General features: G+C 36.3%; 1 protein-coding gene across 1 annotated transcript; it reads right to left on the minus strand.

Moving 5' to 3' along the window:
• Positions 1 to 9,282: 9,282 nt before the first annotated feature.
• LOC125663109 (CD209 antigen-like protein E) lies at positions 9,283 to 16,200 on the minus strand. The gene is made up of 4 exons (XM_048895421.1): positions 16,017 to 16,200; positions 12,619 to 12,701; positions 10,825 to 10,915; positions 9,283 to 9,515 (listed from the first exon to the last, which is right to left on the minus strand). Exons 1-4 carry the CDS (start codon positions 16,198 to 16,200, stop codon positions 9,283 to 9,285), a joined length of 591 nt encoding a protein of 196 aa, XP_048751378.1.
• Between the last annotated feature and the right edge of the window lie 784 nt (positions 16,201 to 16,984).

A 16,984-nucleotide genomic window follows, 5' to 3' on the forward strand; every position in this document is an offset into this window, starting at 1 on the left:
ACATACAAAGGAAAATTGGAATAAAACACAAACATACAATAACTCAGAAACAAACATGTGCATACAAAGGAATGTCATTGAATAAGTAGATTAAAGCGGCTAATTAGGAAAAATAGAAAATAAAAATATCGAGACCGGGACCGGCTTTTAGCACTGTTTTTACTTCTCGGTCCCACCGGTCCCGGAGTTTTCACATATTATTTTACGAAAGACGACAATAATATTAGCAATCAACTATCAGAATGCAGGCATGATATGTCATATTTAAATTAACGAGAAATTGGGGCTAAAATATTCTGATGTAATCTGTTTTTATCGAATAAAAAAATCTGGGACCGGGACCGAAGACCGGGTTTTAGTCACAGGACCGAGACCGAAGACCGGGACCGAGACCGGGTTTTAGTCAGTACCAGTTGAGTTCTTTTAAATTAAAAAACCACAATTGTCCTCGAAAGTGGCCATACTGATGAAATAATTTACATAAAACATTTAACATTCTGAGAGTATTACATAAGCAAAACATGCTCCCATCCCCTACCGACGTCCTCGTTAATTGAAGGAACTAATTCGAGAATTTAATTATACCTGACCCTGCAATGCAAGTATCGAATTAGTTTGATGTTTCCTGGACAAAATCGCAAAAATATTTGTATACAGCTCATTAGGTACCAACGTATACATTATTAAATCGATATACGGAGGATTTTGAAATGTTTATATTACCTGAAATAAATATTTCATTGGACTAGGTTTGTCAATTCATTTGTGTGTAATCAATATATGTAACAGCATCTGTGGAGGAAGACGTGGAATGTTTTATTTAAAATGTTGTCTGAATAAACTTGGATATTCAGCGTAAAAGGGGTACCCGGAAATGATTCTAATAGTAAAACTTGTCTGATGAAATCCACGTAAATGATGCAGACCAATAAACTTTCCATTCTGTGAGAAAGATGTGATTGAGACCCATAGGTGCATGTCTGAGATCAGTTCTTTCTTTCACAGAATGGGCAGTTTGAAGCTTATATCCTACTTAAAACTTTACATCATTTGTCCACAGACTGTACATGCTCGGGTAAACCCATTGGCAAAGATAATTATCAATCAAGCTATTTTTGAATAGTCTGCCAATATAACCAGTCTTGTGTGGAAGTCTGTTTCTTTTGCTCACTTATTGGAAAGTATCAGGTAAGTAAGCTATCAACGGTATCTTTTGTTTTTTTTATATTCACTCACTCATATCAACATGTCTTCCTCTGGTGGGGATCACGATCAAACGTCACGTATGTTAATGAAAGTGATAAATTATGGATATGGTGAGCGAGAAAGCATTGATTGGTTGTATACACCCATATGAAAACGTCAACAACAACAATAGGCTCACTTGGAGCCATCAGCGAGACTCGAAAACTCTTTACAACAATATTTCATTTCGCTAACCGCAAACATGGCTGAAGTATTGCTAAAACGGCTCTAAATCCTATTCCTGATGATGTATCTGACGTTGTAGTCGAAAAACTCATGTAAAAAATCTTTTCCGAAGTGCACCAGCATACTAATATTTTTATCATACGTAGTTTCAACACATTGTCGAAACGACGAACTTCATGTCAAACTTAGGTAATGACTGTTTCTGCAACAGACGTGAGAATCATGTCATGACTGTTTCAGATATATAAACTTTAAAATAAAAGTTCAGCGTCAAGGTAGGTTTTGCCATGTTAAAGAATCCTCACTGCTACGGTTATCTGGATGAATGCATATTCACATAATAAGATAAAGTTTTTAAACAAATCAGTTTAAAGGTCGAGGAATAATGTGGCTTTAATTTTGAGAGAGGTATAACGCCTGGCGTCTCTTTACTGGTAGAAAAAGTAATAGCCTGTGAAGTCACCTAATCCTACACCTGACAGGTAACTGTATCATGGTGCGGTATTTTTTCCTTTGATCTTAACCATATTTTAAATCAGACAGAACATTGGGTAGAATTCCAACATACAAGAACCTCTAGGGATAGACTGAGAGTTTAGCTGTACTACGAATTCTACGACGCCGTACTACAACTTCCAAACTGTGAACATAGAAAAACAAGAATTTTGTGACATTAATTCAATGGTGAAACCACATGGAATGCAGAATAAAAATAAATTAAACAAAATTGATCTATTAAATTTACACACATGAATATGAAATCATATATAATGATTCTCAACTGCAAATAGCCCATGTTGTGTGTAGCTAAAGTCTGCGAAATACTTATTGTGCCCACTCCCTATTCCGTGCTTTTTCATAATCCATTGACATGCATATGAAAGGCGAAGATAACGAACAGTGATCAACCTCATAAGTCCTGTAAGTAATACAAAATAGATAGTTGGGCAAACACGGACACCTGGACACACCAGACATCTGGTGTATCCGGGGTCCGTGTTTGCCCAACTCTATATTTTGTATTGCTTACAGGAGTTATGAGATTGAGTTCGTTATCTTCACCATGTACAAATTTGCAATGATATTATGAATGTTCGTGACGTAATGATTGCCGGGTCACATGACGTATGGATACGACACATTTCCACTTTGGAGTTGAAGCCAAAACAACTGCAACCATCACCACACCTAAACGAACACTCGATGGGCGATCTAGCAGCGCCCTCTGCCATCGGGCTGACGCTGGACACTCTGTTGTCCAGTTTCCGATCAGCCGTGAAATGTTTAGAAATTAACAGAGCTCTTGATAAAGTACACATCTGAATAGCAAATATCAGAAAAAGCCGGAAGAAAAAGTTGAGTACAGAAATACTCTGAAACCCTTCCATGTGTGTGTATTATGCAACAGCGACCTCGGATCATCTAATAATTAAGTCTTCATTGGGAGTGTGCATTATATAGGTACAGCTTGTAACAGTAATCATTGTCTTCCAATCAGAAGAGAGAATTAAGCTATCACTTTTCATCTCAATAATGCAATGGTTTACTAACATATTTCATTAGAGCTCCAGCTTTGTAGAGCGGACTTTGTGATTAAAATGTCAGCAGATTCGATTTAAAATATCAATTTTAAGATTTTATAACCTCAGGCTATCCTCAATAGATTATACGTTTATCGTCATCTTCGGTGAATTCAAATTTTCTAAAATAAAACATAAATAAATCCTTATTTACGGGTGGATTATTTACATTTAATATTTTGGAGGCAAAATATAGGAATATGTATACAAGATGCGGTTATATATGAAATTATTCAGGTGAATGAAAAATGGAGATAACGACCCAGCGGTGGATTTAATAGGGGTGGGGGTGCAGCCGTCGCCCCCTCCTAAATTTTTCAAAGAGGTAAATCGTTGTATCCTGTTTGGAAAAATATACTAAACGATAAAAGAAGCAATAATTTCTTCCACTCCCGGAGTATTAAATGACAAAATATTTTGATTTCTTGAATTACTTTATTGGGAGAACTTAGCTTTTCCCAAAAACTCTTACAATTTTCGTCATTTTACTAATTTCACCTTATCAAAGATGATAGAAAATAGTACAAATGATTTAAATAGGAGACATATTTCATGCCCTATAAAATATGTAAAATCCAGGAGCTTTGCCCCTTGTGCTCCCATTAGGGTTTCGTCCTGGACCCGCTGTGAGTCTCAAGGCGGCCCCCAGACTCCCTGTCTCATAAAAAGGCGCCCCCGTAACCGCAATTCCTCGATCCGCTCCTGCGACCCACCAGTGATTGATGTCATGAATGAAAAGTTACGATAACGAACAGTGATCAATCTAACTATGAATACCAAATTAAGAGTATCCAATGAAGGGACCAGGTATTAAGAAGGAGAAAGTATTACCCTATTGACCAGTCACACCCGCCATGAACCCTATATTTTGATAAGGTAAACGGAGAACTCCTTAGTCAAAAGAACGACCTAGCAATTGGTATGAAACACATCAGAATTTCCATCTGCTGAACAGTTTAACTTTGAATTACTTTAATGTCTAATCGCTTATTCGGTTTTTTTAAACTATTGTTTAATTGTTTCTTATCTAACGCGAAAATTTTGAATTGTAGACTTGGTGTTAAACACAGAATCAACTTCAAACAGTCTCATGGGTTACTTAAATATATGAGGATAGAACGCGATACATATGTTCCATCATAGAAAGGACATTCAATGTTCATAGTGTATTTGCGTAACCCCTTAGAGATGGTAAACCAGTTGAGATTTGTTTATTTCCTCCATGGGCAACATGCATTTTATGTGCGTGTGAATTCGCATTTTACAGGCTGAAAACACGACAAAGAAGTTCGTTTACTCAAATATTTACAAACAAAATACTAAATTACCTACTGCATCAGAGTATTGAATATTGGTATTATTTATTCTGGTAACACAAGGCGACGAACCTGTACATGCTGGTAGAGCGACTGTATCCAAGGAATATTGAAATCAACCCTTGACCTACATTTTAAAGTGTTACTGATAATATTTCTTGGAATAGAATAAGCATTGTATATGAAATAGTTTTTAAAATATACTTTTATCCTAGTCCACTCATTGAATGTTTTATTGAACCTCAGTTTTCTAAATTATAATTTAATGGTTGATAAATTAAACTCCATGGTAGATAAACTGGTATCATTTTCTAAACTTATGTAGGTTTCTAAAAGTGTTACACTTCCAATTAAAAAATATATTGAAAAATGAAGATAAAAGAACAGTGATCAAAATGATGCGAATATAAGAGTAGGAGAGAAACCCATGGGCACACCAGAGGTAAAATCAGGTGTCTAGGAGGAGTAAGCATCCCTTGTCGATCGGTCACACCAGAGGTGGAATCAGGTGTCCAGGAGGAGTAAGCATCCCCTGTCGACCGGTCACACCAGAGGTGGAATCAGGTGTCCAGGAGGAGTAAGCATCACCTGTCAACCGGTCACACCAGAGGTGGAATCAGGTGTCCAGGAGGAGTAAGCATCCCTTGTCGACTAGTCACACCAGAGGTGAAATCAGGTGTCCAGGAGGAGTAAGCATCCCCTGTCGACCGGTCACACCAGAGGTGGAATCAGGTGTCCAAGAGGAGTAAGCATCCCTTGTCGACCGGTCACATCAGAGGTGGAATCAGGTGTCCAGGAGGAGTAAAAATCCCCTGTCGACCGGTTACACCAGAGGTGGAATCAGGTATCCAGGAGGAGTAAGCATCCCCTGTCGACCGGTTACACCAGAGGTGGAATCAGGTGTCCAGGAGGAGTAAGCATCCCCTGTCAACCGGACACACCCGTGTGATTATGTACATTCCGACCAGAACATTTTACACTAATGCATTCGTGCATTATTTTTGAAGGATGTTGTTTAAACGCGGAACGAAAAACTAAACATAGAGCAACTATTAAAATATTACTCAAAAGTGTATTTTAGAGGTATATTTATTTCATATAATATGATTGATTAATACAAATTCCCTCTGCCACAATACTAGTACATTTATCAGGTCACCTGACTAAACTCTGGTGGCCCATTGTAATTGGTTGTCGTCCGTCGACATCCGTTAACAATTGAACAAGTTTAACTTCTTCATAACTACTATTCCAATTTCTTTCAAATTTGGTATGCAGCATATTTGGGACACGAAGAACTTAAATTGAAAATATCAGGACTCTTGCACTCCTGGGTTCTTAGGGGTGGGACAAAAACTGCCAGGAAGTGTCTAATTTTCAAAACAAAAATTCTCTGCAACCACACATGTGTAAGGAAAACTAAATGTATATCGATGTAACGCGGAAAGGCCTCTACCAAACTTGTAACTTTCATGATCCTCGGGATTTTGGTTCGGATCCCAAGGTGGGATAAAGTGTTTACGTATAAAACACTTAAATATCATCTTCTTTAGTGCTATGGATAATAAATTAAGACTATTTGGATATTTAGATGGAGTAGTTTGTTCTGTACCAAACTTCTAAATTTGATGAGCCCAGGGGTAGAGGTTTTGATGTAAGGTTGGTGCCAAAATAATTATACTGATTATTGTGTTAATGATTTGAAGGACTTCTTTAAGTTTGCTGATATTTTATAAAATCTGAATGCATATTTAGGAAAAGCAGAAAAGAATGTACAAAAAATGCCTTTCATCAGCATATGCTCTATTGAGGGCATTGAAGTAATTGAAGAACATATCTTGTTTTATAATGTTGTTGATTATTAGAATTTAGCTTAGATATTCAGAACAGGAAATTCGTTTTAGATTATATAACCCTTTGGACTAGTACTCAAGTGACTGATAAGGCCTATAGGCCTCTCGTTTAATGAAAATAGAGAGTGCGCACATTCAACTTTTAGCGCGTGCGTTATAATTCAAAACTATTCACAACACCTTTGTGTGCATGATGTTTTAAGTACATCCAAACAGGTAACGAAATATTTTCTTAAAATTCAATTTCTTTTGAAAGTTACAGAACTTTATTATAATATTAAACTACCTCTGTTCGCAAAATGTGAAAGACATTTGACCTTAAGAATATTTTTCTGTAACGGTCACAAATCCAGCCTCGGACACCTTAGTCAGAAAAGGGATTAAATTCATTAGTTTCATTTTAGTACACCTTTTCAAAAAACAAATGTTCAGAAAATGTAGATTTTATGAAAGAAGTTTACCAACAAGAGGTAAATGAAATATGAAAAAAGCCAACAAACAAATATAATTGTAATCGAAGTCACAATTTATAATTTTGTAATTATATAATCACACTTGAGGATATATACAAAGGTCAAATTTGCAAGGTATTTGTCGTACTCAGTAAAGAAATCAAAGTACTGAAAGACGGGGTCAAATTATCAAATCTCAGTAAAGAAAAAACCAACAAATTACATTTCAAAATATATAGATTAAATATGAAGAATGTTATACTTATAAATTAGCAATATTGCCGATAAACTCCAAAACGTTTGGTCCAGAGTTACTACCTGCACTTTAAATATTGTTTCGTATGCGAGGTGAAGTCCGTAACTTATAATAAAATCTCACTTGATTAGTAAATATCGTAACATAAATTGAAATCGTACTTTCCTTTTCGATAAACTATCATGAAATAGCAAACATGAAAGTAAAGTGGCGGATCAAAGCCAATTTTCTTTCATTTTTTTAAATACGATCTGAGGGTAATCCGTTCTTTATCGATGCATAATTTTCATCTTATAGAAGAAATAAGTTTTTATAATTGTTGAATATATAAAATATGCCTCTTCGTTTCTTCAATCCGTGATTTTAGATGGAAATGTCCAGAACGAAGCCAGGTAACTTCATAACAATCGCACATTATCGAGCCTTTCCATCAAGCCGAGAAAATGCTATTGGTTTTCAAAATGATAACCATGAAATTGTGCACATTTGTAGGTGTTCAGTGTTCGTTATTCATATAGCATAACGTTTATTTCTCTTGTTGTGATATTTATGATTTTCCCGTATTCTGGGTATCCCTTATAGTTACGGGGTCTTAGCTCAATGGAATTAATACGAGTTCAGTCTCCCTGTATCAATTATCAACTAATTCATTTAGCGATAACTACTAAACCAATCTCAATTCCAATGCGATAAGTCTAACCCGTTAACTTTGGTGTATAGCGTCCTCAGCATCTAAAAACAGCAAGACTTTGTCAGAATTTAGCGAAGGAATTCTTTATGTTTAACACACACATTTAATAAATAAAATTATATATTTACAAATATCAAAGTAAAGCTTAAACATCAACAAATATATAATCAATAAAACAATCCATTATCTTAGCAAATTTAACAAGTTAGTCTTAAACAATACAAAATCACGCAACTTCTTCTTACCTAAAAACAGCAATACTTCGTCAGAATTTAACGAAGGAATTCTGACGACTTTTCGCCTTGTGCGCGCTTTTTTTATCACCTATGATTATTCTTAAATAACACCTATCCTAATAAGGGAATTCAGCATTCTCATCTCCCTCCCTCTATGTGAGAATCTATTTAATTCTGAACTGATCCCTATGATATCATGCATTTTGACAGACTTAAAACTGTGTCGCGTAAACGTATGAATAAGGCAAGGCGAGTCCGAAATCTTAGGTTTTCGGATACTGTTTGGTACTGCTTTTCCGGTAATTGATGTTTGCTATAATTTGGAGACGATGTGTATAAACAAAGTAGTCGTTACACGATGTTTAAAAAATTTCCAATATATCAAAATATATCAAGGGGTTTATGTAATGAATAAAAACGTCACTTAAAACTTTAACGCATTATATATAAATTGTCTATACTGAAATTACTTTTTGAAATTAAAAAAAGAATTGGTACAATTTAATTATACTTCATGTTAAAAAAATAATCCCCGAATCTGATTGTTCGAGATGCATTTAAAAAACATATTTCTCATTGAGAGTAGAAAGCGCGCGCTTAATTCAGGGTGATGATTAAAAAAAGTTCAGGAGGATAATATTTAGCAACTCACTACCTCCCGGTTACGAAGCGAACGCTCTACCACTGAGCTACCGTGACGAGAAATGATCATCAAGGTATCGCGATACCGTTTAAATGTTTTCATCAGAAAATCAGAAGTTTTCCCAGCAGGCATACGACGTTGTTTCAACGTTGAGAGTAGGTTGAATATCGGTTGCAACGTTGAGCAACTATAATTCGTATACTCAACGTTGAAAAGAACATTTATTCAACGTTGAAAAGCAACGTTCATTCAACTCGGAAAAACAACGTTTATTCAACGTTGAAAAACAACGTTGATATTTGATGTTGAAACATCATTGATATCTGACGTTGCTTCACTTCTCATATGAAACCGAAATTCAACGTAGATTCAACGTTAGAGAGTGACGTTGTTTCAACGTTGAAGTGCATGCTGGGTTGAAACATAATTTTTGCTCTTTCTTTACCTCAAATATCTACTTTTTTTAAAATTGACCCATACGTGATCAGAACCCTAATTGTTACGAACCTTAACATCATATATTCGTGATCCTTAAACCACCACTGATGAAGCTTCAGTTGGAGGGGCAACTGTTTCACGAAACATTTTGCTTCATCCTAGGATCATTAAAGTCATGTAAAATAAACAATATATATTTTACTGCAATATTTGAGTTGGAGTTAATTTTCATAATTTTGGATGGTTCAAGTTTTTGAGGAAGAGGTTATGCTAAGATTTAAAAAAAAACAACCTGCTTTACAAAATACCAGTAAACCTAATGCCATTAATGATCGGGTGCTTCTTTACAGCACCATTATTCTGATAGATGAACGAAATTTTCATATTCAATGTTCCTTCTCACACACGAACACTTTTCTATCAGCACACTTAGCGTCATCAAAATGGGCATTGCGCATGACAGCGAGACAGTCCTGCCCGCCATGGGAATTGTCAGGTTGTCTCCCGTACCAAGGCAGCGAAGTGATGTCACCATAACCAACAATCCACTTAAAAGTTCCCTCAACTTCTCGATCTGTTGCTCCTACCCAAGTACAGTTATTAAAAGGGTCCACTGGTTCTACAAATGATTCAATTTTCATCATTAATTTGTATCAGATACGAGGCACAAAAATTCATCTATCAGATGTCCGTCAGACAGGGGTAGGGTTGTGTATTAGAATTTTAACCTGTTCAGACAAGGGTAGGGTTGTGTGTTAGAATTTTAACCTGTTCAGACAGGAGTAGAGTTGTGTGTTGGAGTTTTGACCAGTAACAATGACGGTATTTAGACCTGATCATTATTTTCTCTCATCAGCATTTCACAAAGAACTACGCTCGCTAACTCTGGATTTCCGCTTCCATTCGCATATTTTAAAAAGCTTTGTAGTTTTGCTCAAGATGGATTTTTTTAATGCAAAGTAGAATTCATTAGGAATTGATTATTAACTTTTAATACCAGTGGTAATTAATTAATTGCCTTTAGTTTCAATTCCTTTTGATTAGGGGATAGAAAAATATATTCATTGAAATCAGGCTTTAAAACGTCATATATTTTAAAACAGTCATTGATATCGAAAAATAACCATTAATTTGTCAGATTACTTTATATTATTGAGTAAAAAATGGTTAATCTTCATTTCTCACACGTTAACCTCACAGAGTGACCATTTTCGCTGTATTTTGATCTGTAAACATGTTTCCCCCATAAAACAACAGTTTTGGCATAAAATTGATAAATGTCAAATTATAATACCAGCAAAAAGGAATTTGTGTTTCACTGGGGGGGGGGGGGGGGGTGTATTTTCGGCTTTCCATTGATTCCTATAGTGAAATACCCGATCTTTAATCCAAATTATAGAGTTATCCTTCGTTGTTGTTTTTCAAATGAATAAAGTTTTATGAAAAATATAGATATCTATATTGACACAAGAAATCATTTAAAATTCATAACTGTTAAAAAGTAATCAGAAAGTAGGCGACGAAACAATACTATCGTTCGTCGTTCTTCTATGTTTGTTATAATGATCTAATTTGCAAATACAACCTGTCAGCAGATCGAAAACTGCCTGGTGTGTTTCACTCACCGATTGTTAGACCGTTCTTCACATACCAATATTGACAACGGATCATTCCGTTTGCCTGATCAAGATAGTAACCGGTCAGGCACATTATCCTATCTCCGGTATTCCCGGGGCTCCGTGTTTGCCCTACACTGGGTGGTGTACTCATTCTAGAAATTATGGATTGATCGTTGTTCGTCGTCTTCACTTTTTTATATTTATATGCATTGAAGATGATTTTCAAGGTCAAATTTTCTAACGTGCGTTTTAAAGTTTTGCAAATTGATGCATAATATCTTGCTTTGTTACATACGATTGCCTGCCTACCACCGTTTGGTACTATAGTTGACAATAACCATGATGCTTCGTCTGCCGTCTCCAACTGTACGAGGGAAGAGTTGTCACCTTCACACACAGTCTGAAAATAAAATTTAACCCGATCAGGTTTTATATCTTTCTGATATAGAATCCAGGGGCCTCCGTTGCCGAGTGGTTAGAGCATTGCGCTCAAAATCACACGGTCTCTCACATCTGGTCGGCGCGAGGTCAAATCCCGCTCGCGCCGGTAAGTGAGAAAGTTTCCCAGTTTACTTTCGGAAGGTCGGTGGTCTCTTCCCAAATGCATTGTATATGGGTTCTCTCTTCCACCAATAAAACACTGGGCGCCACCAGATAACTGAAAATTGTTGAGTGTGGCGGAAAACATCAATCAATCAATCAGACAACATAGAGCTCATCGTTCACTGTAGTTCCGTGATGAGAATATTTGCTTCATAACCGGGTAGAAGTGAGTATGAACTATCGAACTATGTTCGTACGGTCCAGTGAGGTTTGAGGGCCAAAATGTCACGGATATTCGGTTGTTTCGCCTCACAAAGATTAGTTCTTTTATGCCAATTTAGGCCAATAACATGTTTTCCCAATTCCAAATGTAGGGATATTTTATGTTGAATTTTTAAATCAGATTCGTCGAATATTAACATACGTTTTTTTTAAAACTTCAATTTTATTTTTCAAAGCTCTGCACTTGCAAAAGGTTTTGTAAAGATTGTGTAAAACAATGGTAAGGTATCTATATAAGAACTTATCTAGTGTACTAAATACTGATTAGTATATAGTTCTCATATACGAGCCTTGTCGTTGACATTTTTAGTTTGACCGCCAGTATTAAATGTCGGTTCAGTCTAATAAAAGGAAATGGTTAACACCATAGGCGTTCACTAAAATGAGGAGGGGGGGGGCACACACTGGAAAGATGTTTTGTAAATTTGATGATTAATGTAAGGCTGTTTCTTAGAATATTGTTTCAAATGCTTATATATTATTTATTTTTTTATGAAATTCTACAATGTATCAAAGAAAAAAATAAATAAATATAAAAATAAGAAAAAAATAAATTAAAAAAATAAATATGTTTACAAGGTGTGACTTACCAATGCAAGGTGAATATAACGAACAGTGATCAATCTCATAACTCCCATGAGCAATACAAAATAGATAGTTGGACAATGATATTTAATATTAAGAATTTATCAGATTTGCAATGAACCTCAACGAAAACATATGATGCATTTGATTATTTTACGCATTTTTACCATTCTAATTTACTATAAATGGTTTTTCCCAATTTGAGAAAGATGTTGCAATTTTTCCAAATTCAAAAGGAGGGCTGGTTGTTTAAAACAAAATGAAAATCACTGTGTACCATACCCGTGTCAAATCTAAGATGAATACATAGATTGTTTTGCCAAACGCTGGGTGTTCAGAAGTGTGAGTTACGGGATCGTCAGAATATGACCTCAGAAAAAAAAGTCCCCGGTCAAGAAAGTCGCTAGCATGGTAACGAACCCTTAATGCTACAACCATGAGCGCTAAACATAAGCATAAGCTTACACGTGATGTACTTCACCTACAATTGGTGACGTCACAATGAAAGAAGAAGATAATGAAAAGTAATCAATCTCATAACTCGTATAAGCAATACAAAATAGAAAGTTGGGCAATTACGGACCCAAGTGAGTGAAAATTATCCAACAGACGTTAAACAAAGAAATAAATAAAAGCGAAACACGGTGCTTTAGGAAAATTTACTGAGGTAGAAATTTAGAAATGTTGGATCACCTTGGCATTATCCCAGGAGAGTTCGATGTCGTAATAACGGTAGCAGTGTTTTCTGTAGAGGGTCCAGTCATCCTCACCACATCCTGAAATAAAACAAGAGGCTCATATATGTTATCACCTGAGCATCAGTTTAAACTAGTTCCAAGGGCATCCGAATCTATAATGATTTTCCTGTTCTGTATATCTAAGGTATATTTTAATATTCAGCAGCAGTATATATTAGGTTGTGTTCTTTTAAATTAAAAAAACCCCACACAATTGCCCTCGAAAGTGGCCATACTGATGAAATAATTTACATAAAACATTTTAACATTCTGAGAGTATTACATAAGCAAGACATTCCCCCATATCCTACTGACGTCCTTCTTCATTAAAGGAAGTAGTTCGAGAATTTAATTATAGCTGACCCTGAATGTGACCTTAGATATTGGTTCCAAGTCACCATGTTTGCAATTCAAGTATCGAATTAGTTTAATGTTTCTTGGAGAAAACCGCAAATATTTGTATACAGCTCATTAGGTACCAATTAATCAACAAATCATGACATGTTTATTACTTCACTACCAACGTATACATTATTAAATCGATATACGGAGGATATTGAAATGTTTATAATACCAGAAATAAGGAATCCATTGGACTAGGTTTGTCAATTAATTTTTGTGTAATCAATATATGTAACATCATCTGTAAAGGGAAACGTGGAAGTTTTATTTAAAATGTTGTCTTAATAAACTTGGATATTCAAAAGAGTACCCAAAATGATTCTAATAGTAAAACTTGTCTGATGAAGTTCACGTAAAGGATGTAAGCCAAAAACTGTCCATTCTGTGAGGAAGATCTGATTGAGACCCATAGGTGTCTGAGATCAGTACTTTCTTTCACAGAATGGACAGTGTGAGGCTTATATCCTACTTAAAACTTTACATCTTTTGTCCACAGAATAGACATGCTCGGGTAAATCCATGGGCAATGATAATTATGAATAACGCTATTTTTGAAAAGTCTGTCAATATAACCAGTCTTGTGTAGAAGTATGTTTCTTTTGTTCACTTATTGGAAAGTATCAGGTAAGTAAGCTATCAAGAGTATCTTTTGCTTTTTTTATATTCACTCACTCATATCAACATGTCTTCCTCTGGTGGGGATCACGATCAAACTTCACGTATGTTAATGAAAGTGATAAATTCTGGATATGGTGGGTGAGAAAGCATTGATTGGTTGTATACACCCATATGGAAACGTCAACAACAAAAATAGGCTCACTGGGAGCCATCAGTGAGACTCGAAAACTCTTTACAACCATATTTCATTTCGTTAACCGCAAACATCGCTGAAATATTGCAAAAACGGCTCTAAATCCTATTTCTGATGATGTATCTGACGTTGTAGTCTAAAACTCATGTACAAAAATATTTTCAGCAGTGCACCACCATACTAATATTTTTATTATACGGAGTTTCAACACATTGTGGAAACGACGAGCATCATGTCAAACTTAGGTAATGACTGTTTCTGCAACAGACGTGAGAATCATGTCATGACTGTTTCAGATATATAAACTTTAAAATAAAAGTTCAGCGTCAAGGCAGGTTTTGCCATATTAAAGAACCTCACTGCTACGGTGAAAATTGTGTGACGCTTCGCCTAGAGCTGGGGATGTCTCTAGATTGATTGTATGTGGTTTAACGTCCCTCTCGAGAACATTTCACCCACATGGAGACACCACATTTGCCGGTGAAGTGCTGAAAATTTAGGCCTATGCTCGGCACTTACGTACGGCCTTTGAGCAGGGAAGGATATTTATCGTGTCACACTTGCTATGACATATGACATAGGACCCCCGGTTTTCGCGGTCTCGCCAAAACGACCGCCCCATTTAGTCGCCTCTTCCGACAAGCAAGGGGTACCGAGGGGTCCTATTTTAACCCGGATCCTCACGGGATGTGATGCCTAGATGACTGGAACATTCTCGATTGGGTCGTTAAAATATACCAGCAAACAATATTTGTTTTCTTTGCAAAACTCACTTCTAAATGCCGTACATTTTGCAAAGGGGCATTTACTGCGTATGCATATTCAAGTTATGTTTTGCGTAGCCAAGGAACTACCGTCATGGGGCATGGTTATGTGTATAGAACCTCAGTATTTAGTCATATTTCTTTTTATCCTGATTATCTCCTTTAGTTGTCCCAGTATAGAATTATTGTCTTATACATAGTTTAATGGGATGACACCGTCCGAATCCACGCCGTAAGATCTTGTGAAATGCCCACGGTTTTCTAGTGTCCTTGTCAAACATAACCAGATTTTTTCTATTACGTTAAACCCGGTGATTGTACTGGCCATTTTATCGATCTAATATTGTTACCAGTCGTGTAATATTTATAGATATTTGCTCGATGAACAAGTAGTTGTTCTCTGTGAAAAGATGCGCAATTACTGGCCAGATATTATAAATTACTGTTGTTCACGAACTGCAACTTTCTCAATTCAACCCCACCGTGCATATACTAATTTTCGGATTTTCCTTTCCACATTTTCGTATAAAATTGACGATCCCAATTTTTATTAATCATGTCTGTTATAACAATCTTTCAAAGTTTGTTTGCGTGAATAGAGGCTTCAGATGTCTTCTCGAACAACTGTGTTGCAATAAATACTGTTGGGAGTTGTTTTAAATAACACTTTCACGGTAGATATGGACAACCCTAAAGTCATTGATAAATTAGACACATTCTCGGTCACTTTGTGCGAAATTATGATGAGACGTCTGATTTCAATGCTCATCTTTTTCCTTTTACTGGACCAGTTCGAAACACCGATGTTTATTTATTCTATTTTGACATCAGACGAAAAAAACTACGTGCACACGTCATCAATTTAGTAGCCTGACACCGTTGTATGATATGATATATTAATCAAAATAAAGCATTATTGCGCACGGGGTGGCGGATAATTAAGTCCCAAGACAGTAACAGGTCCCCAATACCCGGTCACAAAGGGAACAATCTCACTTCTAAGTACCGCGGTCAGATTTGGTTTGCTCTTATCGTTTCAATTCCCGTGCGATCCGGCTTAGAATAAGTCATCAGTACCCATTGCTTGTCATAAGGGATGACTACATGGGGCTGTTCTTCGGATGAGACCGCAAAAACCTAGGTCCCGTGTTACAGCAGGATAAAGATCCCTCCCTGCTCAATGGCCGTAAGCGCAGATCATAAGCCTAAATTTTGCAGCCCTTCACTGGCAATTATGATGACTCCATACGAGTGGAAAATTCTCGAGATGGACGTTAACAATATGCAATTAACACAATTTTTAATTATCGTGTTTTACCTTTCGTATTCGCATGCCTCCGTTTCCAGAAAAAAAATACACAGAACTTCAAAGCCTACCTATATCGGACAGATAGTACTGCACCGCCTTCATCTCTGGATGTGTTGTGATGATGTCTGCAGTGAGAGGTTTTGACAATTGCCTGCAGGTCATTGCGGAGGTGTCGTACAAGAAAGCTGCACATGACACAGTAACGCATTCTACAGCACACTGCTCTACACTTCCGGTCATGGAATCGGCCATTACTATTGCAGATTCTTTCGGATGAGTACTGTCGAACCTTTCGTCACGGTAAACATATACCCCCAACACAATGTAACCATATATCAACAGGTTGACAAGAAACGAATTCTGTGATATCTTGAAAACACGCGTCATTTTGTTTCAATTATATATTTACACTACCCACTATGAAAATGTCTTCATAGAGAATTATTTCATTCACACCTCATCAATCTGTATAGAAATAATGAATTGCTCACTGAGATGTGATTGTTTCAACTTATTTGCGCTTTAAATACCAATCCAGAATACAAATATTGATTATCAGCATTAAACAATTTCTAGGTTCTTAAAGGAATTATCGCAGGTTTCCAATATACACACAATTATAAGTAATTGGTCCTTCTTATGCTGAAATTGATTCTATTAGTTTATAGAAATATAGTGAACCCAAATAGTAATTTAAATCTAAGCTTGGCAAGGGGTCCCGTGATACGGTGACGTCACATACTAACTTCTTCGGGTAGCTGAGTGTAATATTAGTGTTAGATTTCTTTTATAAACTCAGCTTATTCACCATCATCAAGCATTGATAACATTTCTGCAGATGCTGACGAAATCCCAGAAAGGCGTACCAGTTAACTATATGTTTTAGCCAGTAGTATCTGTACATAGCGTGTAAATACTAAAGAAAGTAGCATGGGAAGCGAGAATGAAATCGGCAGGGGCGATCAAATGGGTCGCTCTCTGAACACTGTTTTTCAAGCTAATTCGTTTAGCATCACGGGATCACTAGACTAGAAAA

This window comes from Ostrea edulis, chromosome 8, assembly GCF_947568905.1.
Source record: "Ostrea edulis chromosome 8, xbOstEdul1.1, whole genome shotgun sequence".
Lineage (NCBI taxonomy): Eukaryota > Metazoa > Mollusca > Bivalvia > Ostreida > Ostreidae > Ostrea > Ostrea edulis.